This window comes from Gymnodraco acuticeps, unplaced genomic scaffold, assembly GCF_902827175.1.
Source record: "Gymnodraco acuticeps unplaced genomic scaffold, fGymAcu1.1, whole genome shotgun sequence".
Lineage (NCBI taxonomy): Eukaryota > Metazoa > Chordata > Actinopteri > Perciformes > Bathydraconidae > Gymnodraco > Gymnodraco acuticeps.
Genome location: NW_022992284.1, coordinates 2,214,480 through 2,234,464, shown reverse-complemented (window position 1 = coordinate 2,234,464; position 19,985 = coordinate 2,214,480). Strand labels below are relative to the sequence as shown.

The window sequence follows — 19,985 nt, the reverse complement described above, 5'->3', positions numbered from 1 at the left end:
CTACTGAATGACACATAATTAAAAGAGCACATTCTTTTATTAACAAACATCTATTTACAGGAGCACAAAGCACAGTTCTGGATAAATAGGATTACACAATCAGGTCACATGGGGTGTGGCATCACAGGACACAAAATAGAAGAGAGAGAAACAAAAAAATATGTTTTCCACTTCACATACAAAGAAAAATAATTATCTACAAACAGGTGGAAACGTTTTCAGTGGAGACTAGCACATACACACAAACCCATACCAGGTCTCAACTAATTCCAGTCACCGGGGTTTAGGAAGAGGCTGTATTGCACTGAGAGGGAGACTAGTTTTTACATAGTAGCATTTACTACCAATACTGAATATGTTACAATATGAGGTGCTTTGTGTTTTCACTAACCCACACACCAGTAAGCCTACCAGGTAAACCTTAGAGACATAGACAAGACATGAATTATTGCATCTTGCCAATAGAGGGGTGACCAATCCAATCAAGTTAGGTCACTCATCAATCTGAAATAATATGGCAAAAGAGGTCAGATTTTAGAATCATAACAGTTTGTGGACTGTTATCTGGCAGTGAAAAACATCTATCACAGAGGAATCTGACACACAGCGAGATATTTTTAGGTGCTGACAAAAAAGAAGAAGACTGACGACAGAATGAACTCCTTTGTTCAGAAAGCTTTTGATTCCCCCCAAAAATGCGAAGTAAAACATTTCAAACATAGCACCAAGAAATATTGAAATCGGACAAAAATGTTTTGCAATTAAATCTGGTAGGCAACAATTGATCCTGACCTGAATGATAAGGAAAAGGACCAAGTGTAACACTAAAACAATAGGTTTGACAGTCACCTCCTCCAACATGGCAATTACAAAAAAACATACTATTGTAAAATTAACTGTAATCTGCAGATAGAAAATTATAATTTTTAAGACAAAACATGGGGATTTATGGACCCTAGCAGATACGCAGCAGCCTTGCAACTTGTACATGAACTCTTTGAACACCAGAGAGCAGTAGTGATTCACACAGCCAGTAAGGCAACAGGGATCCGACTTTACTTCTAAAAGATCTGCTATTAACAACAAAAAGTGCTACCAATCAGTATAGTAGTTATGACCCACATTTGCCTAAATATAAATGTGTAACATAGCTTGGTCAGAATACAATTAATCTGAGTAAGAAACTACTCAGCAGAAGCTTTGAGTTGCTATATTTAACCAGCGTATACACAGCCAGTTTAAGACATCAGTTTTGCAATTTCGTCATTACTTAATATGTTATACACATACTTACAATACAAACCCTGTAAAAAACATGCTATAAAACAACCAAAAATGAGACTATCACCATTGAGAATCAACACTGTTCAACTGACAGACCATACCCATTCAAATCAACGTTCCAGTATGCAATATGAAAAGTAAAAGCATTTATATTGTTTTCTTAAAGTTAAAATATGTGGTGCAACCTTTTCTTGACTGTCTGTCAGCCGCTCAATGTGTCAATAGCTAGAGGAGAAGAAGCAAAGTGAAAACAAAGCTTTCTTTTATCACCATATACTCTTGAGAAATACTGACATGGCTGTTGGTTGAAAATAGTCACAATAAGATGCCAGAAATAAAAGTAAGACTCACATGGCCTTCCTTGTGTTTGAACATCTCTTAAACGCTCTTGCATTCATCATAATTCACATTTCAAACTCTAAAGCCCCCAAATCTTCCCTCTTCTCGTTTCATTATTTACATTTTCTATTTTTGACAGATGCCCCTGTAGGCTTGGTGCTTTTGTTCCCTTCCCTCCCTCTACCTCTCCACTCCCCTGCCTCTTCCTGCTTTGCTTGTGTATTTATGCACACAGATCCTGGCCTAAAGTAAACAGGCAGCGCACAATGGCTCATTCCACGGGCTACACTGTAATTCAGCCCTCTGGCCAAGATCTGAGCCAAACCAGCAGTAACATGCTAAATCACAGAGTCCTCTAAGACACAGCACCACAGACTGGGAACGCTAGAGAGTCTCTGATTACACACATAATGTATTTATATGCTCTATACAGTCTTGGGGAGTATTAGACCACTATAGGAAGGTCACAGCAATGGAACCTCAGCAGAGAACTCACAGAATAAGATTGATACTTCCCATTACATATTACACAATATGAGGCTTTGTTTCATCAAAATCCCTCCTTTCCCGTAACCCGTCATCCCTCCCTGGAAAACAATGGAGCCTGACTGAGAATTGTTGGTTTTTCTGGGCAGTAGACCAGTAAATGACATGTTTTAAAGAACTGAAATGAAGAAAGGGGAGGAATGTCTGGCGTGCCCGAGTGAATTGGGATGTTTGTGTCACAACAGCCATTTTGTCTCCGTGGGAATTTGCTGTGTCACCTCCCCGCGGGACGCTCTCTTATTTACGGAGACCTGCAGAGAACAGAAACATGGGAAGAGAAAGAAGAGAGTAAGCGGTTGTTAGGCAACTCACAGTCAAACACACAAATTCCCCCTTGAAAAATGTCTCCTGGATATAACTCCCGGCGGTAGATTGGGGGAGAAGAAAACTTCCTCTCTCCCATTAGAGACGGAGCTGATTAAACTGTCAAGAAGCTAATAAAATATTCATGTCATGTGGGAAGATAATTATAACATGACTTCCCAGACTTATTGTTATTAAGTTCTTTGCATAACATAATTGATTAATCCAATTTTTGACAGATTTGTGTGTGTTTTTCTCCATATGCTTCTTTCAGGTAGTTGTCACACACACACACACACACACACACACACACACACACACACACACACACACACACACACACACACACACACACACACACACACACACACACACACACACACACACACACACACACACACACACACACACACACACACACACACACACACACACACACACACACACACACAACACACACACACACACTTCATGAGAGGCCTTCATATTTTCAACAGCCCTCTGACAGGATGTGGCATGTTTCAGAAAGACATTTACGCCCCTGACAGCTCCAGAGCCATCAGTGCTAGTCAGTGTTGTGTTGTAAACTCCTGAATCCTGATCAAACATTAACAGAGCTCTGGAACATGAGAGTAATTTGGCCTTGAGTTGAGATTAGCTGTTCTGATTCATGAAAGTCTTTGGAGAAATAATAAATAATAAGCAGGCAACACACAGGTAAAACCCAAATTGTATGTGGCCCCAAAAGGCAACGGATAATGTTAATATTTACACATGTGTGCTCTTACAGGCACATTTTAAAACCAGAGACACACACATATGGTGGCATGACATACTTACAGGTACATGGGCTTTAAGAGGAGATGAGATGGTTTCTCATTGACATGGTAGAGTGGGAATGGGTCAAATCCACCAATAAAATCAACTGAAAACAAAGGATTAAACACATAAATTATGGAGTAAATCAAAAGACAAATGATAACAAAAAAGACACTGACATAAATAAAAAGACAGGTCTGATGAAAAAATAATAAAAGCACACAGCTGAGTGAGAAATGAAATAAGACGCAGTGGGAACAGATGTAATGAAGTGATGTTGAAAGGTAGGCAGCTTGCCAAGAGCAATACAAGTCTTTTTTTAGTTTTAACTAACTTTTTATTTTTTATCTGTGCGTCTGCCTGGGGCGATGATGAAGCTCGGGAACAGGTAAAAGCCGGCCAGCTGTCAAAATAGTCAAAACCTTTTTATCGCTCAGAAACAGAGGTGACCTTCAGCCGGCGACCGAACGCTCAAGCCTTTCTGCTTATTTTCTCACACTGTACTGTAGGCCATGTGCAGATGAGCACACCACTGTCATGACTCATGTCACTTGGGAAAAAGAGACGAAACATGCTGGTAACCAAAGTGCTGTGTGTTTTTGCACAGATCCAGAGAGATATTTCTGAGATGAAGGAAAAGACTAGCAACTCTAGAGGGGACACAAAGGCTGAGAGGGGAGAAAGAGAGGGTTGGACGGGGTGCGTCACGCTTGTCACTCTGACTGACAGGGGGCCAAAGAGATTAGGTTGGAGGAGAACATGTGAAAGATGCCAGAATGTCCAGGAGCTGTGAACACCATGTGGGGAGGGAGAGGAGAAACTGATTCAGTGGAGGAAGACGCCAAACAAAAAGCAGATCCTAGTTTTAGTGGTTTCCAACCTTTATTGTTAGGGGCCCATTTCTATCATTAAGTAACTGAAGACCCTTAGTGACATATGTAATGGATATTTTAATATACAATGCATAACAATAAGAATACAGATCAACTGATACACTCTACATGTAATCAAAATAGTGAACATAGCAACTGCAGGTCATTTGTATAAAACAATAATTCTGGGTGGATTTGGAGCAGCTTATTTCCTGTGACTATTACATGTGATGAGTTTTCCTGTTAATGTAAGGAACTTTAAGAGCTGCCTGTTTTGTGTTTTTTATAATCATACATTGTTTTAATTGCCTATTTTTTAAATACAAATTCTGTGTTGTTTTTTTTAAAGTTAAGTCTTCACCGTGCCCTTATCCCGTGACATCTAAAAACTATGATTCAAACCATAACAAATTATTTCATTTAGTGTTCACCACAGAAACACATTTAAAAAAGAATGTTGGGAACCCGTTTTAGAGGATAAAAAAAAGGCGGATCTGTTTCTTTAAGGGAACCAACATCTATGGGGGGGGGGGGGTCACTGGCCAGCCATGGAAACTACTGTAAGGCCAGATCAGTTCAGCCCTGATAAGAGGAGGCAGGGTGGTCTGCTGAATACTGATAGGTCAGCAGGATGAGAGCCGAGAGCCACATGGTGCAGTGGGTGGGGAGGGGGGGGCTGTCCCTTTCCTTTGACCCTGCCCTGGTTTCCTGGGATTCTGAGTTTCATCTGTACAATACATCCACCCACCCACCCACCCACCCACACACACATCCCACCAACACAGACACACACAAAGACCGGTACCCTGCTCTTTTCTGTGCCACTGATTTTCTCATTAGAAGCAGGTAGGGACCCATTCTCTGCCACCATAAGCTGTGCTAAGGAAAACAGCTAGATGATAATGATGGTAGCAATTTTAAGACACAGCAGCTAGCACTTGGGTTCAGACTGAAGTATCATGGAACATTTTGGATGCATTGCTGTAAAATTGGGAGGAAAATTCAGGGTCTCAAGAGGTTGAATTGTAAGGACTACTTATTTTTCCTCCAACAACAAAAACAGATCAAACTGTTCATGACAGGACACCTTTGCATTTAAAAGCCATCATCTTGCCATGTGTCTTGTGCAGTATTCATAGGAATTATGGTATAATTAGCATTGGATATCACCACCTATCAATAATCCTTCAATTGATGAGGCATTCAAATTTGACGGATATGTATGTGTATGCTAGATGATATGCACTGTGTTCTTGCTTTGGATAATTTGCAGACAGAGTTGTTATTCATTGGTTTTATCTGACATTTGAACATGTTATTGTTTTTATTACTGTTGTTATATCCTTTCTTCTTGGCAGCCTGATTTATTGTTGTCATCATAATACTGTTTATATTGCTGCATCTTCCCCAACATGTCTGCTGGTAGGATTTTAACTGGATTTTTCCATCACTTTGTTTTTTACTGTGGTTGTTATTATATATCTGTCGTATACATGGGAATTCAGTGCATCGCTGTACAAGAGCTTAATGCTCCCTGTCAATTTCCCCTGAATAAACATGGCAGCTCAGAATCTGCCTCAACAGGTGCCTCTAAGTGCCACTATACCTGCTCTTACTCTAATAGACATCAAATCTGTCAAATCATTAGTTGTTGCCCCTTGTTAAAAGCCTCATATATAACCCTGTGCACCATCCATCCTACATACTTTATAGTGTATGTCAGTCTGAAAATGGCTGTAGAATCTTTATCCCATTAATTATTACACACATTGTTCTGCCCCTGACCTTGAGGTGGATCTTCTATGCTGCTCACTGAACCTTGAAGGTCTAAAAGGCTCTGTTTGTCCTCAAGAGGCACAACAGAGCCTTTGTTAAGCTTTCTATCAGCAAAAATACCTGCTTGGATCAAATTGTGGAAAACAGCAAATGGACTGTTCATCATTCTCGACGGGTGATTGAAGCACTTGTGGATGGACGTTTTAAAAACATGATCAGAAAACATCAGTAAAAATAGAAAACGTTCCATGTTGAAATGTGTATTTGAATTGCCCCTCTGGTGTGGATAGTGGCCATGGAAACAGTTATTGGCAGCCGATGAGTGCATGTCATCCTGTTATACGATCAAAGGGGCTAACACTCAGTTTTTTCCATGCAGAGGGAGCGAGCTGTTTTTCACTTGTGTGAAAACATGCAAGAAATATAAGGAATGCAGGTCAATAGTAACGTTATCTACAGTATGTGGTGCTCCTATAGAAGCAGGGAGTTTAGTAATGTGATTATGATTCAGGTCAAGTGGTTGAAATCAGAGGACCTGTACTGAGCCAGTGGAATACAGGAGAATTTGGCATCTCCCACAGTGAGTGTGTGTTTGGCGAGCTGACCATGAAATGAAACACAGGCACATATATAAAGGGGAAAAAGACCAAAAGGGAGAAACAGGGTTGGTGAGAATCAAAGTGTGGCTTGTGTGAAAGATCAAGAGAGAAAAACCAGGAGAGACATGGACAGAGATAAAGGCCAGACAGATAGTTGAGGGCTTGTCTGTAACACTGGCAGAGGTGAGTTAAAAGCCTGTCTGCTGAATTTCCACCAGATCAGCTGATGAGGTGATTACCTGCAGGGGTGTGCAGCAGTGTGGAGTTGTCACCAAATCGGCCATTTTGTGCACTTAAAGGCATCTTCTTTCATTTTACAGCAGATAGACACAAATAGGCTGAGAGACTGTGCCTTTTGCTGGAGCTTTGTGCAGGAAACACATTATCAAATGCAGGGAGAGGAAGGGATGTTTACTGTACTTTCTCATTGACTCCCTGGTTACATGTTTTTTCCAGAATACCCCACACAAATGAATAGGAGGATGTGGCAGACCGCCTGATTTTATCTAAAGGCAGCCTGACATTTCTGTCCTCACGCACCATTACACAGCCAACACGGCTATCCAGGCTACTCACTTTCTTAAAAGACCGGTTTTGCTTTGTTATTTTGCATATGAGAACTTCAGGTATGCTTGATTGAGAGCGTACTTAAAGTTTATCCCCATGCAAAGAGGAGAATGCTTTCAGGAAATAATGGACCATGAGAGCATCATTTTTTGTTTAATTAGGCTTAGATCAGAACCTTAGAAACACAAATACAGAAAATACTTGATCTGTTTGTCGTTTGTGCACCTTTAGTGTCAGGGTGTTAAATCCTAATGTTTGTGTCTTGGTCAATTAAACTGCCAACTTCCTTTTTGTCACAATGTCCTACACGCTTTCACTCTGTTGTAAGATGTATCTCCAAGCATGCACTTAACCAGTCATCATGCCCATTACTACAGTATAGAACTTGATTCAATATTAATAAAGAAAAACAGATTCTAACTATGTTGGTTTATAACTGAAAAAACAGTCCCAAAATAAGTTGACATGGTGGTGAAAATAAAACGGTACATAAAAGGTCAAACATATTGTTACCCAGAGTAAATCCCAAAAGTGAACCACAACAAGGACAGCTGGACACTTTGTGTTTGCTATACTTTCAAATGTACCCAATCAAAATGCAGATTAAAGGCTCTGTACACCAAAGCAGGTGTTTTCAATTACTCTCCCAGCTTGGAACAAGCTCTGTGTACTAACAAGTGCAACAACACTGATAGTGTCGATCTAGCCCAGTGTGTGTTAGCCCTAATCGGGACTGTCAACCTGCGCAATAAATACATTGTGAAAGACTGCGATATTGCATATAGAAAACATCCTTATTTTAGTATTGATGAATTTTTATGCATTTCAAAGTTAATTTTTGCTGATTTCTAATTCAACAAGCAAAGTGTAGGTTTTTATACTGAAAGCGGCAGAAAGGCAGATTTGAGTACATTTTGATATTTGTTTACATTTTTTGTCAAATTGTTTTGCCCTCAAATTGTTCATCCTTAGGTGGATAATCGGTGTGTAGAAGTTTTCACTAAATAAATATTAACTAAAGAAATATGACCATGGTGTGGTCTTTGTTTGTGAATCCATTTTAGCTGTAGTATTTAAAAAATCAAAACAATATTTGAATACAGCTAAGGATAATTGTTCACAACAGAAATGTTGATTTGCCATGGTCAAATAATCTATTCACAATTTGAAGTTGTTTTTTGTTAAACACAATGTTTTACCTGGCTTTTTCATTATGTTTTAAAGGTGTTAACATAAAAACAGAGTTAGACTTGTATTAATCCTTTGACCTTTTCACTCTTTTTACAACCCGAGGATAAGCTGGTGTCTCTGTCTGCTCCGGAGGATTTTCTGGGGATGTGACTCAGCACAGAGGGCGGCAGCATAATTAGCAGACATGCTAAAGCAAGCTTATCCCAACGCTAGGCTTCTAACTCCATGACCTACTTTACAAAGAGGATTTTCCCCACCACTCACTCTGTCGGTGTGTCTGCTCACCACCGATAACTCTGTAACAAATGCACACACACAAATACACCAAACACCCACACGCGACAATAAGTCAGTCACACACAGTCAGCTAAACACAAACACAAATGCATTCTGTATATATATATATATCTACACATAAGCACTTGACAGAGACAAGTTAAAATGGGGGAACTAAATGAACCAGCTGATGGTATATATGATGCTTTTCATTCTGCCCATTGTGTCATATTGGCCTCTTGCGTGTACGTGTGTGGTGTGTGTGTGTGTGTGTGTGTGTGTGTGTGTGTGTGTGTGTGGGTGTGTGCGTGTGTGGGTGTGTGCACGAGTGTGTGTTTCATTCGGTTATTCTTCACGCAAGCTTGAGCACTCAAATCTACTGGTCTCCCTGGCCTAGAGAGTGAGAGAGTGCTTGGTGTGAGAGGAATTCCTGTCTTATCTCCTTATTGATGAAAAGCTCATCTTGTCTTGTGTTGTTTGTTCCTGCATTTTGCCCCGACTCCTTTCCCCCTCCTTGGCTTACTCCTGACAAACACCTCCCTCAGCTCCCATCCACACTCCTCTTCCCGTCTTTCCCCCTCTTTCTTTCCCTCCTGTGCATTCATCCAACCATTCTTCTCTTGGAGAGGGGCAATCAACTGTGGAAGTTATTGACCAGCAAGCGCTTAATGAGGTTGATAAAACGAGGGACCAGAGACCTCTAACATTTTACAAGCGCACCTCATTAAAGCTCGAAATCCAGAGATGGGGGAAAGAGACAGAGAGGAGAGGGAGAGAGCGAAATATTTCTAAAACACACTAAAATTGGATTCTCATAGATGATTATTTCCACTTACTGTGGAGGAACCGAGAACTGGGATAAAGCCTATGCAGGAGAAGTAAAGAGAAGGAAAAGTTGTGAGTAGGAGGAGAGTTGCTGAGGCAGCCAGGGAGGTCAATGCAGAACATTTCTTTAATCTACACATCAAATGAGAGCGGGAAAATGAGAGCGGCAGAATGTTTCAGCTGGTTCCTGTGCAGCTTCCAGTGTGTGTGTGTGTGTGTCTTTGCACCTGTGTCTGCCTGAACAAATGTGTGTGTAGGTGTGTGGGCATGTAATTAAAGGGCTTATTATAAATAACAAAGAGCTAGCAGTTGGAAGCAATGCAGCAGAGATTTACTCCAGCACAGCCTGGATTAGAGAAAAACCGAAAAATCATTAAAACCAATAGCTAGGTAAAACATTGTGTTTAACAAAAAACAACTTCAAATTGTGAATAGCTTATTTGGCCATGGCAAATCAACATTTCTGTTGTGAAAAATGATCCTTAGCTGTATTCAAATATTGTTTTGATTTTTTAAATACTACTACAATAAAAATCCCATGTTATGTTCTCACCTCAGGCTTTTTTTTTTTTTTTAAACAAAATTTCCTTATTTCTGTTTTGATATTTTGATCTCTGAGTGTGAATGATCGTCAGTTCAAACAAACACAATCTGTTCCACACATTGGAAGAGCAAAGTTAAAATGTTACAAGACAAAAGGAAGTCATTATGGAGAAAGTCCTTTTTTATTTTAGTTGACTCGACTCACATGCTGAAATGGTATAGCCCTCCAGGGATTACTTAGGGGTGACTGGTGATTAAGTGGTACTGCCCAGAGCTGGGGGTGGTGATGCTAACCACTCACAGCCAGTGAATCTCTGGTATGTGACCACCAAAGAACTTCCATACCACTCGTCTACAGGAACACACACAGAAACCACATCACAAGTCCCCTAAATTACAAGAGTCTGCTGTTTAAGATACAATTAGTGCATGTACTGCTTTGTGCATTACGCTGTGTTCAAATTAAATTGGAGTTCGAGTGTCTTTTAAAAAGGGATTGACATGATTACAGCCCAGCTCAGGATACTTCATAATTAGTATTCTAACAATCACGTACAGTATGTGGGATTATTTCCCTGAGAAACTCCATTTAATCTTCTAATCCTCACAGAGAGCATATACATTCAGCCATTTGGTTTCACAGCACTGACGAAAATGTTCTACAGGCAGATTCTTATGCATGTGGACATCGCTATGCGTGTTGGAGAGTTACTGCGGTGCTAATCAGATATTTATGACTGCAACTAACCCTTAGATCGAATGTTTCCTGCCCTCTGATTGGCTAACCTCCAGCAGGACCTCTGACCTGCTGCCTATGAGGTCACAGCAGTCATTTATCACAAGTGTCGATCTAAGGTTTCCCCTTCTCTTATGACTCATTTCACGACCCCCTGTCGTCTTTTCCCACACCCTTTACACCTTAAATAGGACAGGGAAAGAATGAGAGTCAACTCCTGCCCTCATGTGACTCCATGTTAAAGGTTTAACGCAGACCAACTTACGCTGACACCGACGTGAAATACAGTACTGAAAACACTGAGCAACCTCAGAGGAAGGATGTTCATGTCGGATTAGCTGCGTTAGAGACAGGCACAAGGAAGGAAGGTGTGTTTATGAACAAGAGAGTGGGGGAGGTGCAGTCCTGCGGTATAAAAACAAGCCACCCTGAAAGGCGACAGACAGCTGGAGCGATAAACAAGGGGGCACATGGAGAGAAGAAAGTGAGAAAAGTGAAAGCCAGAGTGCATTAAAGGAGGTCTACAACAACAGCGAGGACCACACAGACCGAGGAGGAGGAGGAGAGAAGAGGCGACGAGAGGATACGTTGAAAGAGAAAGGAAATAATGGGCTGAAGGAGGTGTGGAGAGGGAACACATGGCTGCTTCGTTCTGGGGAAAGGGGAGAGAGAGAGAGGGTACAGCTGGCTGGGGGAGGAGAGGAGGGAGACAGGCGAGAGCTGAAGAGGTGGTGGTGTGGGGTGGGATAGGAAGTGAGGGAGATGAAGAAAGATGTAGCCCTGTTCTCCCCAATGAGGGTGTTTTCATCTCATCAGTGTAAGCAGAACTGAATGTGATTCTTATTGCAAGTCGCTTTGGATAAAGGCTTCAGCTGAAATGAAATGTAATGACCTGCAACGATTCATTAATTGTTGCAATGATCTGTTTCAAGAATGTGTGTGTGTGTGTGTGTGTGTGTGTGTGTGTGTGGGGGGGGGTAAAGCAACTCACAGCTGTCCTCCTCCTCGGTGATAGCGCTGACAACATAACAGGCGTACACGAAGCCCAGGAGCTGTGAACACACAGGCAAACAAAGAGAGGTTAGACTCCGCAGAGCTGACAGTGTGCAGTTGATAAACAGCTGTGTGTTTGCTTTGATAGACAACAAGATACGGAACATCTGAAAAAAAGGGTTGTGTGGGGATGAAGCCTCAATTTTGAGAGATGGTGGCTTGGTGTTTGTTAGTGTTTCCTCAAGGGTAACCATCAAGCAAACAATTTACAGGACCCAGCAACAACATACAATTCATATTCACTCTAAGGTTTTCTTCAACTCTTCAGAGTTTTATCGCATCTTTCAGCTCATTGTTTTGGTTTTACGCCCCATCACCATTTTGGTTCAGTCACATTGCTCTTATCAACATTATTCCTCTCCACAGCAGGCAGCAAAAAAACAGTTGGAAAACCCACCCTATGCTATCTGCTAAGCACAACACAACAGACACACAAAGTCAGGGACTAGCTAGTGTACAGACTAAAGCATTTAGCTGCTGAAGAACCATACATTTCCTTCAGGAGTTGGTTTAAGATAAAAAAGCAGAGCCGATAGCAGCCACAGTCACACAACGGTTTGCTGAAACTCGCCAGAACATCTTAAAAGGCTATCCTTTTTCAGTGTTTTTTTCACATCTCTACAGTGCTTTAGTGTAATAGCAGTGTTGGCTTACGAAAACAGGCTTCTCGAGTGTACATACAGTAGTTATGCACAAACACTACAGAAAGCAAAAAAGCTGAGCGGGTGCTTATGACTGTATGTTGATGCTCGTGCGAGGAAGCAGAGCTGAGAATAGCCTGTGGAACTAGCAGATGGCTGTCTCAGAAACCATCACAGTGAGAGATAGACACTGAGAGACAGTCTCTCTCCACCCAGCCATCCATCCATCACTTGGCACTCTGCCATGCCAATTAAAACAGCATCGGGCACACTGCCCTCCTCGCACACTGGGTACACAAACACAAAACCCAAGAGGGGACTGACTGTCTGTGACGGTGGTTATTTTATATAACATTCATTCAAGCTATCTTAACTATATGAAGTGCAGTTTGCAGGACTTTCATTTCATCTGATTTGGGTTTTATTCCTGTTATTCATGAGTTTAATATAAGGGCTTGATTGAAGTTCATCCAGATGTAGATTAAATGTTTTATTTATGAATGAAACGCAGGTGTGGTGTCTAGTAGAAAGGGGGAGTGGGTCTGCCTCTGTGTGGGTTGGATAAGATACACACAACTGTTCTCTCTGCTTATCTCTCACTCAGTTTTCTCTCTAGTATGTAATTGCTGGTCTCACCCCTACCATTACAGTGGCGGTGAAATGGAGGTGAATTTGCATATGTATAAAATCAGTGTCAAACACAAAATGGTGTTAACAGCAGGGTGCACCCAGTTTTCAGCATTATTGTGTCTGTGTGTGTTTTTCCTTTAAAAGTGTGAGCCAAGCGTGTAGGAGTTCATATCTATGCATGATTGCTGTTCTGTTTAGTTTCCATAAAGGGCTCTGATCAGTGTTGTGGTCTGGGATTGAGTCAAAGCCAATATGTCACAACAGAGGAGGCTTGAGACTGAGAAAAGTAAGGAATTGTTGTAAAGCATATAAACAGATGTCTGACAAATTAATAGAAAACCCAATATAAAGTGTTTCAGTAAGGTGTTGGGCCATAATGACCCGCCAGAACAGCTTCAGTGTGGCATGTCATAAATGCTCTAAAGCTCCTTTCACATAAGCACTGCAACCCTGAAATGATCATTTAAATGACATTATTGAATAAATGAAACATTAACTATACTACCGTAGGAGCTGCAATGAATATGTATTTTTAAACGCATAATGTCAGACTGAGCACCTCGGTGAGCCAGTGTCTGACGTTTTCATCGCGACTGGCTTGGAACTGGTAGAAAATAAACATCCAAGGGTAAAGATGAAAGGAAGACATACAACAATGTCTAACTACGACAACTACAAGATTTGGGAACATCTGTCCATTATGATTGACATTGAAATCATCAGACTACTTTATTAAATGTCAGGAGACTTGGTCGTTTAATACCAATTATGAACCGGCTATTTGACTGTCTTGTGATCTTCGTCATGCCATGCCTGCAGCGTCACCTTTCGTCCAAACCAAAGGCAGATTTAAGGTTATTGAGAATGATTCTGACATTGACAATCTTGAGTTGTGTGCTACACGTTTGAAAAGGAAACGGTGGACAATTTTGGCTTTAGTAGGTGAATACCTGATACACAGATATATTTTAATTTGGGGTTGTGGTGGAGAACACTATTAGGCCAAGTTACGAACAGTAAAAGAAGCCCTGTGGAAAAACACAGCCCACTCATTTATTTCAATGAGAGCACTGTGTTGACGCAGCGGGAGTGCAGATGCAGAGCAGTCCAAGGGAAAAATGCAGGATCGTCCAAAAAAGAAAAACCTTAGCCTGACTGCACCCTCATATAGCAGATAAGAAGAGACAGATGCAACACAGCAGATATTCTATGTGACATTGTATACCTTTAATTAGTGAATGCCAAACCTTATCACTGCTCAGTTAGGGGAAATTACCACCATTTGTCACTCCTTGTGAGTCCATCTCCATGATCCTAAACCATTCTGGCTTCTAGTTTTTCCTTTTCTATAGCTTTAGTACATTTTATGTGAAGCTAGCAAGATCAGAAGTGAATACTTGGTGGCTTTTTGCTGGAGGCATTGCAGTCCTTAGCCAATATAGGTCAGTATCCTCAATAACAAGTGACACTTCCACTTATATATCCTTGCATATTAAATAATCGCACTCATAAATCCTCCCCACACCCCCTACACAGTCCCCGGCTTCCTTCTTTGACTTCTCACCGTCACTTCTGGAGTTCAGGGATCATTATGGAGATTGATGTCAAATTAATTAAGCTCATAAAGCCCTCACATGTCCTCTGAGGCTTTGTGTCAGTCTGCCTATGAGGACGTGCCATACTTAAGTCAACTCATTTAGCTGCCAATCATTTTTTCTTTTGCACTCTGCACTTTCTTGTTTAAGTTAGTACATTTTTAAACACAGGTCTCCACATCACTGTCACTCCACTATCTTCAAATCCTACTATCTTATCCTTTCTCTTCATCTATCTATGTGTCCTTGTTTTATTGTTTCAGTAAGTGTGGCCTTTCTGTCTGTCACCTCTGAAAGTTTTGAGTAGTTAACAATTATCTGGACAACTAACAAAAGGAAGCAAGACAGCAGAAAACCGGTCACCAGAAGTTCAGCTCAAGATGTGGGAATACATCAAAAGCAAAGTTGTCCTCCGGTGGGCCTTCATTTATTATTTTCTTTGTTGCATAGGAAATAATAGACAAGTTGTTGATAGTTCAGCACTATCTTCTTCTCACAGATAATGAGGGCCACAAGAAGTTCAAGGAAGAAAAACGTCAGGAGAAGAAGGCCAGCTTCTGAGCTAAAAAGGAAGGTTACTTGTATTTGCATAAGCTAATGAAGGTCAGGTGTATTCTGAATGTGCGAGTACAGAAAGATACATCGCCAACTTTGACACTACTCATAAACATCAGTCCACTAGACATTTATTTAATGATTAGAAGCGTGCATTCACCCCAACACAGCAACAATGAATCAGGGTCACAGTCACTTATTTGGATTTCTATGTTGAGCAATTTCAACAAAGAAAATCACAGCTGTAATTTGAGCTAGATGCTAATGTATTAATGCTAACATGCTTCTCATTACAATGCTAACATGCTTATATTAAGCTTGTATTATTTTTTGAGAATTTCTATATCAGGAAATGCGTGCTAATTCATTTGGTATATCTTGAGGTGTTTCTTGCTTGTGGCACTGAAAAGGTGTATAGGGATTTAAAAAGTCAGTAGGATTCCCATGTTTATTCTTAAGACAATTACATCGCAATACATTTCACACTTATAGATAACTGTGCTGAGTGGTGGACCAAACAAGCCAATAGCTACAAATGCCCAACACTTGCTGAATGGGATTTATTGTTCTCCGTTTTATGTTAAAGTTAATTACATTTATATATCTCATATAGGTGAGAGGAGGAGTAGAAAGAGAGATGGAGAAAGGGGTGGTGCAGATGTCTTGTAGGTTAATTAGACAAGACTTTCTGTCAGGGAAAAAAGAACAGGCTTTGCTGTGGAAAATTAGAAGTGTGTGTGTGTGTTTGTGTGTGGGCAGCTGCATGTTTAATGACAAAACAAGATGAGATAGGGACAGCAGGGACAATATCCACCTGTGCTTTTCCACACACACCTATACTGCATAAGTCCACATGTGGTTGTTGAGAGCACTGATTTGCATCTTGCACATAAAATAATTGCAATAAAAGCAAGCTGATGTAAAAAACACGACACATAGACACAAGAGTTTGCCCTTGCAGAAATGAAAGCTATAGCAACAAAGAAAAGACTGCTTGTGTGTCACATTCAGCCCAGTAGACTGGACTCAGTGATGGGGAGAATTATGAGGCTCTCTGGGCCAATAAAGGAATGGGCAAACTGCGACACAGGCAGTCAAATAAAACAACAGATACTCAACAAGCAAAAAGAAAACCAAACATGCCGCTAGGGAAGGTTTACTTCTTTAATGTTGTTTATTTTTAACTAACAAGTTCTCCTCTTTTCCCTGTTCTATTTCTTGCCAACTCTCAGAAGTTTAAGAAGACTAAATATTAAAAACATAATCTGAAGAAAATCCATTGCCCCGCAAAACAGATTAACAATTAAAGCTCTTGGCGGAGACAGCTTTTGAAGTATAATGGCAGGCAGTCATGTTTGTACGATGTACAGCGAGTAGCCCTTCACAATATTCAGAGGCACCGCTGGATACTAATTCTCTCTGCTCTGGTCTTCAGGTCTTTCTCTTCTGCTCCCCATTTTAGCAGCAGACCTAAAGCTGCTCTGTATTACTGCATCAACCATCTTTTTATCCTGGGATCTTTATAATCCTTTGAAGCAGTTGCTGTAAAACTTAGGCTATATAGCAGCAACAATTCAGGCATTCAGTGTCAGCGCGCTGACATATTGCAGAGGTGCTTAATGCCATTATTACACTTGACAATGCATGGTCATTTCGGGTCTGGCCAAATTACGGCACTTCAAATAGAAGCACATCAAAGGTCCCTCCAGTTGGCTCCCCATGCAGCATGTGCACCCCCATATTCCCCACAGTGGTGGTGGTTGTTTAACATGAGAGTTTCAAAAACATAACTTGCACTAATGGACTTATCAAACAGAGCACCCTGACCTTTTGGATGAGTGCGGGGGTGAGCAGGGTGTCCATGCTGTTTTCATGCTGCTGAACTGAGTGAACCTGAACAACCACAAAACACATACCGACCCTTTAGGCAAAGCACAGCCTCGAGCGCTGATCACAAGGGTCTGCCCACGCCGAGCCTGCTGAGGGGACCTTTCTAATCAACCATGGGCCCTTATCCGTCCCGCACCATGGCGTTACACAAGCTGCACTTGAGACATGAGAGAGTCATCTTATTAGATCCAAAAAAGAACATGAGAGAAGGAGCAAAAGTGACAGTGAGTGAGAAATGCAGCGACAGGGAAAAGTGCAATTGTCATTTTTGTCATTGTTTGAGAGTTTGATTGACATGAAGGTCAAACAGAGTCAGATCTGGACAGGAAAGAAGACAGGAAGAAAAATAGAGGAAACATTTGCAAATGAGCAATAGAACGAGAGAATGACGCAGTTCCTGCCATTATCAACTTCCACACAATCAAACAATTCAGGTTCCTAGGGAATAAAGGCACCAGATAAAAGGAATTGCCTGTGGCAGCAATAACCTACACACAATAATCAGATATCAATGTGTGTGTGTGTGTGTGTGTGTGTGTGTGTGTGTGTGTGTGTGTGTGTGTGTGTGTGTGTGTGTGTGTACCTTTGATTAGAGGCTCAGCAGCTCTGATAGCCCCTTGACATATCTCACTACTCCCTTTTGTGTGTAAGAGTTAAGTCTACAGATGTAAACTGAATTGCACATCTTCCCATCTTCCCTCCACCTCAACGGAGATGTTATCACAGACTTGACTGTTTTATTTAACAGCGAAGACGGTGCACAGGAGCAAAAAAGAGGACAGGATAATGGGAGGCTAGAAATAGATGTGTGTGTGGCTCTTCTGCTGATTTCACTGACAGGGAAATCAGCCTTTATCATGGCAGTAAAAGAAAACCAATAATACAGATATTTACTGTAGGATGGGTGGGTGAGTTGGGTTTCAGTGAAGGCAACAAAGAAGAGCAGAGATGGTGCAAAAATATTCCCCTCAGTGATGAATTTATGAATAATACATTATCCCAGTTTGAAAGTGTTTCCTCCACTTGAAGCTCATCTTTTAAACCTTGAAGTTACTTTTTGACTCTACTGAATGTAGCCTTTAGCGGCATTAGCAACACTGGCTGACTTTACCAAAGCTTCACTTCTGAACGATTTCCTTTTCGCTCATGATGAATCAGAGCAGATATTTGACAGTGATGGCTTTATTACAGGCCAATGGATCCACATTTTTCATCCTAATGAAACATGCTCCTTGGAGCAAAAACTAAATATTTAATGGCCTCCCACTGCAACCTTGAAACCCCCCTGAAAAGGACAAAGGGACATCCCACTTTTTCGCCTGATTTGTTTCATTCACTCCCTCAACTTCCTCTTTGTGTCTGGCCCTCTGTTTTAACTTCACACACCAGATGGTTTATTACACAGAACCATCTGAGAAGCCGTCATTGGAAACTCTAAGGAAAAGGGCAGGCTCTTGCAAAAAATACTTGGCAGGTGATTTGATTAACCATCTGTCAATCAAATCCTTGGCGTAGCCAGTCAGGAGAGACGCAGACCATCTTTTGCGTGAGGACAAGCCTTCAGTGCCCTTCTCTGCTCTTCTTTCAATAAAGAAAATAATAATTTAACTGATGCTACAGCGACATCGTCTCACAAGTTGCATCACGCACACCTTAACTACAACCTTAGCTGCCAGTGGCTCCTCACAGGAAACCCATTGGTTTTAGCCTGAGAAGGAAGGGTACAAGGAGTATGATGCCATTTGTGACACATGGGACATCAGTAAAAAATGTCCCTTCTCCTTACAGGGACTGTTGGAGATGGTGTTAAATGCTTGGTTGAACATTACATGTAAAAATGTGGGCAAAAAAAGTGTTGCCGTAACTTGTACATGTGAGGCAAGGAGTAAACCAATTCACTACCTATAGTGAAGGCACTAATGAGGTTCAGTGAGAGGCTATAAAGTCAGGTCAGCCATTTTATTACCTTACCCTCCATGGGGGTGATGAATGTTACAATCCAGCGCTTCTCAACACTGGGTCCATCTGCTAGTCTTTTTTCTATTCTAGCATGAACTTAACTGCTTTCAATGTGCTTTCTCAGGTAATAAGATTAAATGGTAAGAATGAAAACCAACAGGACTCTGAAACCCACTGAAGGTTGATGAAGCTGCTATGTTAGCTTGGATGTGTTTATGTGCATTGCAATGGAGTCAAAGTTTGGTAAGTCAATGCTACTGTGAGCAAATATTTGTATTGTTCATGTCTGAACCCAACTACCCGCTGTGCTGGCAGCTAAGAAGGTCCTGGCCTTCGCTCAATACGAGGATTAGTTAGTCATACATGAGTGTCTGTTAATGTGTATGCTGGCAGGATGTGTGTTTCTGGTGTATTCATCCAGTGCTGTATGGAGAGGACAATAACAGTCCTTCCAGTGTTTGAATAACCTGTTAGCAGCTGGCAGGTCTGAACCTCAACCAGACAAAACAACAGATCAATTTTTCATTCAGTAACCGGGGCAAAGGAAGGGAGGCTGTGATAGACAAAATAACAGACCGAAAGCGCTTGAGGCGAAAACCAAAACATCACCTTTCTTCCTATCATGTTCACCTTTCTGAATCCCACAGAGGGTGAGGAATCTGCTGGTCTAAAATGTGGGATATGATCAATGCCTGTGAGATGACATGTCCCTGCATGTGAATGAGTCACATAACCAACTTGTACTCACGGCAATGAGAATCTGTGCGCCGCTATGCATGACCTCGATGTACTGGTAGTCCATGAGGCAGCCCATGACAGTGATGTAGGAGTGGCTCTCCGTGGTGTGGACCCCTGGAGCCTGAGGAATCTCTCTCCTCACACAACCCGGCCCGTGCTCGCTCCACCAAGAGTGATGTGCTGAGATGTTGAATGTCAGCAGGTCACTGTCCTGAAAGCAGAAAAAACAATACTTTCTTTGCATGGAG

The 19,985-nt window shown here is 41.4% G+C and overlaps 1 protein-coding gene across 3 annotated transcripts in view; it reads right to left on the bottom strand.

Annotated features, from left to right (window-relative positions):
• Positions 1 to 18: 18 nt before the first annotated feature.
• The window catches only part of nkain4 (sodium/potassium transporting ATPase interacting 4), a 49,456-nt gene continuing 29,489 nt past the window's right edge, over positions 19 to 19,985 (bottom strand). Inside the window, exons 4-7 of one of the 3 annotated variants that reach the window (XM_034207467.1) lie at positions 19,748 to 19,948; positions 11,668 to 11,728; positions 3,313 to 3,397; positions 19 to 2,420 (exon numbers count right to left, since the gene is read on the bottom strand). In XM_034207467.1, the coding sequence (XP_034063358.1) occupies positions 2,411 to 2,420; positions 3,313 to 3,397; positions 11,668 to 11,728; positions 19,748 to 19,948 (357 nt within the window). In that variant the 3' untranslated portion in view covers positions 19 to 2,410. The remainder of the gene's footprint in view (positions 2,421 to 3,312; positions 3,398 to 11,667; positions 11,729 to 19,747; positions 19,949 to 19,985) is intronic. The other 2 variants (XM_034207468.1, XM_034207469.1) reach the window with 2 other exon arrangements.